The sequence below is a fragment of the Oryctolagus cuniculus genome, chromosome 1 (assembly GCF_051225735.1).
Source record: "Oryctolagus cuniculus isolate XC-2025 breed Fujian yellow rabbit chromosome 1, ASM5122573v1, whole genome shotgun sequence".
Lineage (NCBI taxonomy): Eukaryota > Metazoa > Chordata > Mammalia > Lagomorpha > Leporidae > Oryctolagus > Oryctolagus cuniculus.
The window spans coordinates 17,702,224-17,709,621 of NC_142867.1; the positions used below are offsets into that span (position 1 = coordinate 17,702,224).

The following is a 7,398-nucleotide window of genomic DNA, read 5'->3' on the forward strand; positions in this document are numbered from 1 at the left end:
GGGCCATCGTCCACTGCACTCCCGGGCCATAGCAGAGAGCTGGCCTGGAAGAGGGGCAACCAGGCCAGAATCCGGCGCCCAGACCGGGACTAGAACCCAGTGTGCCGGCGCCGCAAGGTGGAGGATTAGCCTATTGAGCCGTGGCACCAGCCCCTGAATAGGCATTTTTTCAAGAGAGTAAATTCAAATGGCCAACAGACATTGAAGAGAATGCTCAGGATCACTAGGCATCAGGTAAATGCAAATAACAACCACAATGAGTTTTCACTTCACTCCAGTTAGAATGACTCTCAAATTGTTAAGTCAACAACAGCAGTCACTGTGTACTTACTTCTCATGTGGGATCTGTCCTTAGTGTGTTGTCCAGTGTGAAGTAATGCTATAACTAGTACTGAAACAGTATTTTACACTTTGTGTTTCTGTGTGGGTGCAAACTGATGAAATCTTTGCTTAATATATACTGAACTGATCTTCTGTATATAAAGAGAATTGAAAATGAATCTTGATGTGAATGGAATGGGAGAGGGAGCGGGAGATGGGAGGGATGTGAGTGGGAGGGAAATTATGGGGGGGGAGCCATTGTAATCCATTAACTGTACTTTGAAAATTTATATTTACTAAATAAAAATTAAAAAAAAAGAATGACTCTCATATAGAAATCATTGTTGATTGTTTCTTTTTGTAAAGAAATGCTGGTGAGGATGTGGGGGAAAGGTACCCTGTTAGTGGGAATGTAAACTGGTACAGCCACTGTGGAAGCCAGTAGGGAAATCCCTCAGATATCTGAATATCGTCCTACCATATGACCCAGCCATCCCACTCCTGGGAATTTACCCAAGGGAAATGAAATCAGCATATGAAAGAGTTATCTGTACCTCCATGTTTATTGCAGTTCAATTAACAAGAGCAAAGGTTTGGAATCAATCCATATTTCCATCAACTAAAGATTAGATAGAAAAATTATGGTATATATGCCTTATAGAATACTACAGTGTTAAAAAAAATTAAATCCTGTCATTTGCATCAAAATGGATGCAACTGGAACCCATTATACTTAGTGAAATAAGCAAGTCCCAGAAATACAACTACCATATGTGTTCTCCCTGATCTGTGGTAACTAATAAAGTACTTAAAAGGTAATCTAGGGACCAGTGCTGTGGTGTTCTGGGCTAAGCTTCCTCCAGCAGCGCTGACATCCCACATAGGCACTGGTTCATGTCCTAGCTGGTTCTCTTCCCATCCAGCTCTCTGCTGTGGCCTGGGAAAGCAGTAGAAGATTGCTGCATTTCTTGGACCCCTAGACCTGTATGGGAGATCCAGAAGAAGATCCTGGCTCCTGGCTTTGGATCACTCAACTCCAGCCATTGCAGCCATCTAGGGAGTGAACCATGGGAGACCGTTCTCTCTGTCTCTCCCTCTGTCTGCAACTCTACCTCTCAAATATATATAATATATATAATAAATATCTTTTCACAAAATAGGGGGTAATCTATAGGAGTGAAATTGACACTTTGAGATGTAAGTATTTTTAATAGTCAATTGTCTTGACTGTTGAGGAACAATGATTTTTTTTCTTCATACTATTTGTTGAACTCATTTATTTCAACTACTTACTTAACTTAGTTTAACTACTTAGTTAGCATAGAGTTAATCTTCCAAGTATAAAGTTTACTGAAAATAGATCTTTGTAAAAAGTAAGAATGGGAATAGGAGAGGAAGGAGGAAGAAGGGCGGGAGTTGGGCAAGAGGGAGGGTAGGATAGAAAGTATCACTGTGTTCCTGAATGTGTATATAGGAAATACATGGAATTTGTAAACTTTAAATAATTTTTTAAAAAGAGCTTCTGCAAAGCAAATAAAATAATCAAAAGAGTGAAGAGGTAACCTATGGAGTAAAGAAAGTATTTGCAAGCTATAAACCAGATAAGAGGTATATACAATATACAAGAATATAAAAGGAATTCAGACAACTCAATAGCAAAAAAGTAATACAACATTAAAATGGGCAGAGGATCCAAACAGACATTTCTCAAAGAAAACAAACACATGAGAATTTGAAAAAAAAAATGCTCAATGTCACTAATAATTAAATCAAAATCACAATGAAATATAACCTCAATCCATTAGATTGGCTGTTATGAAATAGACAAAAGATAACCAATGATGGCAATCGTGAGCATATGGAGAAAAGGAAACCCTTGCACTCTGTTGGTGAGGATGCAAATTGGTTAGCCATTGTGAAAAAATCTAAAACTATAGCTATCACATGATCCAGCAATTCCACTACTGAGTATAAATCCAAAGAAAATGAAAGTAGGCTTTTGAGACACATCTGCACCCGTGTTTCCTGTAGCACTATTGACAATAGCCAAGAAATGGAAACAACCTATGGGCTTCCATACCCTGATGTGATACAAATACAATGAAATGCTACTCAATACAAAATAGGGTGAAATTATGTCACTGGCAAATAACAGGATGGAACTAGAGGTCATTATGTTAGTCAAATAAGCTAAGTACAAAAGGACAAGTATAAAATGACATCTCTCATAAGTGAAGTCTTAAAAAATGATGATCTATGGCTGAAGAGCCCATGAGAGTATTTTAGACATGGAAAGCCAAGACACTCTGAAAAAAAAAAAAAAAAAAGACCTAAATGAAAGATCTCTGCAAGTGAGATCCCAGTGGAAAGAACGGGCCATCAAGGAGAAGGTACCTTTCTCTGAAGGGAGGAGAGAACTTCCACTTTGACTATGACCTTGTCTAAATAAGATCAGAGTTGGCGAACTCAAAAGGCTTCCATAGCCTTGGCAACTCATGACAAGAGCCTCGGGTGATTGCTGACGCCGTAAAAAAGAGTGTCAATTGCTAAATCAACAACAGGAGTCACTGTGCACTCACTCCCCATGAAGGATCTCTGTCCTTAATGTGTTGTCCAATGTGAATTAATGCTATAGCTAGTACTGAAACAGTATTTTACACTTTGTGTTTCTGTGTAGGTGCAAACTGATGAAATCTTTACTTAATATATACTAAATCGATCTTCTGTATATAAAGAGAATTGAAAATGAATCTTGATGTGAATGGAATGGGAGAGGGAACAGGAGATGGGAAGGTTGCAGGTGGGAGGAAAGTTATTGGGGGGGGAAGCCACTGTAATCTAAAAGCTGTATTTTGGAAATTTATATTTATTAATAAAAGTTTAAAAGTAAATAAATAATGATCTCATACAAGTTAGAATTATAATGGTGGTTACCAGAGTCACAAGAGGGAGAAAGAGGAAACGTTGATTAACGTCCTAAGCTATAGTTAGATAAGAAGAAAATCTGGAATATCAATTGCAAACAGGATACTATAGATAATATTGGTGTGCCATATATTCCTCTATAAGAAGAAAAAAACTGGGAACTATAAGAAGAAAAAACTATAGGAAGAAAAAAGATGGGATTCTAGATGTTTCCACCAAGAAGAAATGCTGAACATTAGAAAAATAGATGCATTTAGCTGATTGCACATAAAACAATATATGCATCTTTCAAAACATCAAAGAGTACCTATAAATAGAAACAATATTTATATGTCTGTTAAATGTGTCTGTTAAATTTAAATTCTTATATACCATCTAAATTGCATGTTATATTACAGCACATCCAAAAAAGAAAATATTTTATAAGTGATTACATGAAGGTTTAAAAGATGGACACCAGTTAGAATAACTCTAGAACTAACAACTCTTAGGAACATTGCTTCATTCCACTCAACCCATTCAGTTTAGAACCAGCATCACTACAGACTCAAGGAACAATAGAGACAGTGTCTACTTCTCATCTAGTCTCATTGTCCTCTTCCATAGTTTCTTCATTGCCTTCTTCACTTCAGCATTTCTCAGGGAGTAGATGATGGGGTTGAGGAGTGGAGTTATCACAGTATAGAACACAGCCACCATCTTGTCCACAGGCAGAGTGGTAGAAGGCCTCATGTAGATGAAGATGCAGGGCCCAAAGAACAAGACAACCACGGTGATGTGGGACGCACAGGTGGAGAGTGCTTTGCGCCGCCCCTCGGAACTCCGGGACCTCAGATGGAGCAAGATGACCACATAGGACGCCACAAGGACCACAAAGCTGATGACAGACAGGGCCCCACCATTGGCAACAATCAACAGACCAATCAGGAAGGTGTCTGAGCACACAAGTTGGAGCAAGGGAAGTACATCACAGAAATAGTGGTCAATCACATTGGGGCCACAGAAGGGCAAGTGGAAGATGAGAAGGATCTGGGCAAAGGAATGCACAAAACTTGCCACCCACGCTATTCCTACGAGGACAGCACATACCTGGCGGTTCATGATCATGGTGTAGTTGAGGGGCTTGCAGATGGCCACATAGCGGTCATAGGCCATCACAGTGAGCAGAAAAATCTCGGTGCCACCAAAGAAGTGGATGAAGAAAAGCTGTGTCATGCAGCCCCACACAGGTATGGTTTTTCTTTCAGCCAGTAGATCTGAGATGAGTTTGGGGGCCGTAGTAGAGGAGTAACAGATCTCCACAAAGGACAGATAGCTGAGGAAGAAGTACATGGGGGAGCCGAGACTTCTGCTGGTCGTGACCATGAGCACAATGAGGAAGTTCCCCAGCACAATTGCTGTGTACAAGAGTAGAAATATCACAAAGCAAACTCTCTGCACCTTCAGATTAGCAGAAAGTCCCAGAAAAATGAATTCAGTCACATTGTCTGCACTAGCCATGAGGTTGCCCCCAAGAGTGAACAATTTGGCTGGTGTGATCTGAAATGATACAAAATAAGACATATATACAAATTCTTGTATATATGAGAAATTTGTGGACTGGATATTGAACCACAAATAGGATTTATTCATGTGAACAAGAAAGATCATTCCAACATGAAGTTGGAATAAAGGGAAAAATAGAAAAAAAAAAGCTGTAGGTAGAGACTAGGATCAACTTACAAAATACTGTTATGGGCCTAGGAGGCTATCTGGAGACAATAGAGATTAATCAAGAATGTTTTTCAACTACAAAGTAAAATCACTCAGTGGAGATTGGACTGGAGGAAACAGACCAGAAGAGGAAGCCCTATAAAGAAGTTAATGCATGTCTTCATGGGATAATGTGGGGCAAGATAGTTTTAACAGTCTCTGTGATAGATATCCATCAATTGAATTTTAATGTCTTTATCTTTCCCATGCAGACTTCATTCCATTTCTCTTTGCTCCTTTTCTACCCTTGTTTTCCCTAAGGGTGTCCCCAACTCTCATTATGCCCAAAAAAGTCTGCAGAAGAGACACTCCTGATGCTCCCCCATTGCACCCAGCATCCCCTCTTATTTCTGCTTCCCCTCCAAATTCCTATCTCACTTGATCATTTGGTTATTTTGTCCCTTTCCTGCCCAGCTCAATCCATGCACAATTTTTTTCTTTACAGTGTCTTCATTCCCTCCAATCAATCATATTCCTCCAGTGTTAACAAAGGTCCAGTACCTCCTCCATATGTACTCCTACTTGGATGCATTATTCTTCATAGTAAAGCATTCTAACACCCTAGGACATAAATAAGACTGACTTTCAAATGATCCCGTCCATGCTAGTCTTGATCCATTGTGATTTAGGTCTGTCTGTATAAACACAGCCCTTCATACACTGCAACTCTAGGGCACCTAAGACCAGGAGCCAGATGATGTCCACTGACACCTCAAAACTTCCTTCTCTCAGTAAATAGGACAGGCTCAAGTGGGTGAATACCACCATTAAACAGGAAAATTATTGACAGAACTTCCAACTGCAGGGGGAAAAAGAGAGTAGAGAGTAGCCCTAAACTCTCAGATCAGCTGGAGAATTTTACTACGTAACCATTCATGAGAGAAAGCACTGCCAGATGTCTGGATTCCTGGGTTTACATTTAGATTTTTTTTTCCTGGTAGTATCTGTGTAATATTTAGAAAGTGGTTTAACCTCTCCAAAACTCAAAGACCATTATATGCCAAAATGCCATCAATCCCATTCCCGGACTCTTCTTAGTATAAGTCCCATTGCTATGCATTACCTTGGATTTCTCTCAGAAAATCCATCTCCCCAGTCCACTGGCCCTCATTGAATCACAGAGCTTACCATACAGAATTATAATTAATTTACACAGCCTCAGCCTCACAGAAGTGTGAGCTTCCTGATGGTGGAGATCACAACTTGCTCAACACTCCATTTCCAGTGCTTGAGGTGCCATCCACCAATCAGACCAATAAAAGAGCATTTTGTAAAATGCCATGTGCTCTTGGTACCATACCCTTTGCTTTCAAAATGAAATCAAACATCACATGTAGAAGACTTCCAAGGCCACAAAACTCACTCCAGTGTTTCTGTGGCTTTGCTGTTCTCACCCCAGTGACTTATCCTGTCCTGACCAAGAGATGAAAATAAGATCTTGAGAATAGATACTGGGTTTATACACTTTTCATAATCAATCTATCAAGAAGGACTGCAGCAAAGCTGAGAGCAGGAACTCCTGCCTCCTGAAGCAATAAATAAATAAATAAATAAATAATCAGGATGGAGGAACTGCTCCTCCTGTAACCTAAGGCTTGGGAATGATGAGAATGTGCCACTAGAGTCACAACTGCAACTGAATATTTAAAAAGCAAAGTTGACCTGCTTCCCGAGTGCTCTCTGTGAACCCTGGTAGCCTTGCCATAAGTCCACACTGCTTAAGAGACACCATGGGAGAAGGGAGGATCAGATGAGAGGTTAGTCCCAAGAGATCTTATCTTCTCCCTAATCAGGAAGACAACCTCATGGGAAGCAAGACTTCAAACTCCTTGTAGTAAACAATTCAAACTTGTGGTAAAATCTCAAACTTCCTTGTAGGAGACAACCTCAGAAATCAATAGGAAATGTGAGCAAATTCACCCAGCATTCACAGAGTTCTTAACTCTGGCTGGAGCTGTTCAGAGATCAGTGAGATGTAGCTCCTACTTATCCTGTACTTAACCATGTGATTGTAAGCAAAGTGAAAACATTCAAAATAGTAGGTCAAAGGTAGAAGGACCACAAATGTCCTGAAACCAAAATAGGACAGCTCTTTGCCAGAGGTGTGGATAAGATTTTCAAACAAAGGTGACTCTTCACCCAACAGGACAACTGGCAATGTGTGAAAACACTTTCTATTGTTCCACTGGGAGGGCAAGAAGCATTCTAAAATATACAGGTCAATCATCAACATCAATGAAATATCTGACCAAAAGTATTAAAAGTGCTGCCCAATAAACAATAGTGTCTGCTAATACTAACTGATAGAATTAAAAAGGAGAGAATGATCCAACATGGGAAGCAGGTTACACAGCAAACTCATAGAGTGGCAGATGCCCTAAACAGCACTCTGGCCTCAGA

General features: G+C 39.9%; 1 protein-coding gene across 1 annotated transcript; it reads right to left on the reverse strand.

The window, feature by feature from the left end:
• Nucleotides 1-3,816: 3,816 nt before the first annotated feature.
• Nucleotides 3,817-4,746, reverse strand: LOC100356607 (olfactory receptor 4X2-like). The gene has a single exon (XM_002709105.1). It carries the CDS (start codon nucleotides 4,744-4,746, stop codon nucleotides 3,817-3,819), a length of 930 nt encoding a protein of 309 aa, XP_002709151.1.
• Between the last annotated feature and the right edge of the window lie 2,652 nt (nucleotides 4,747-7,398).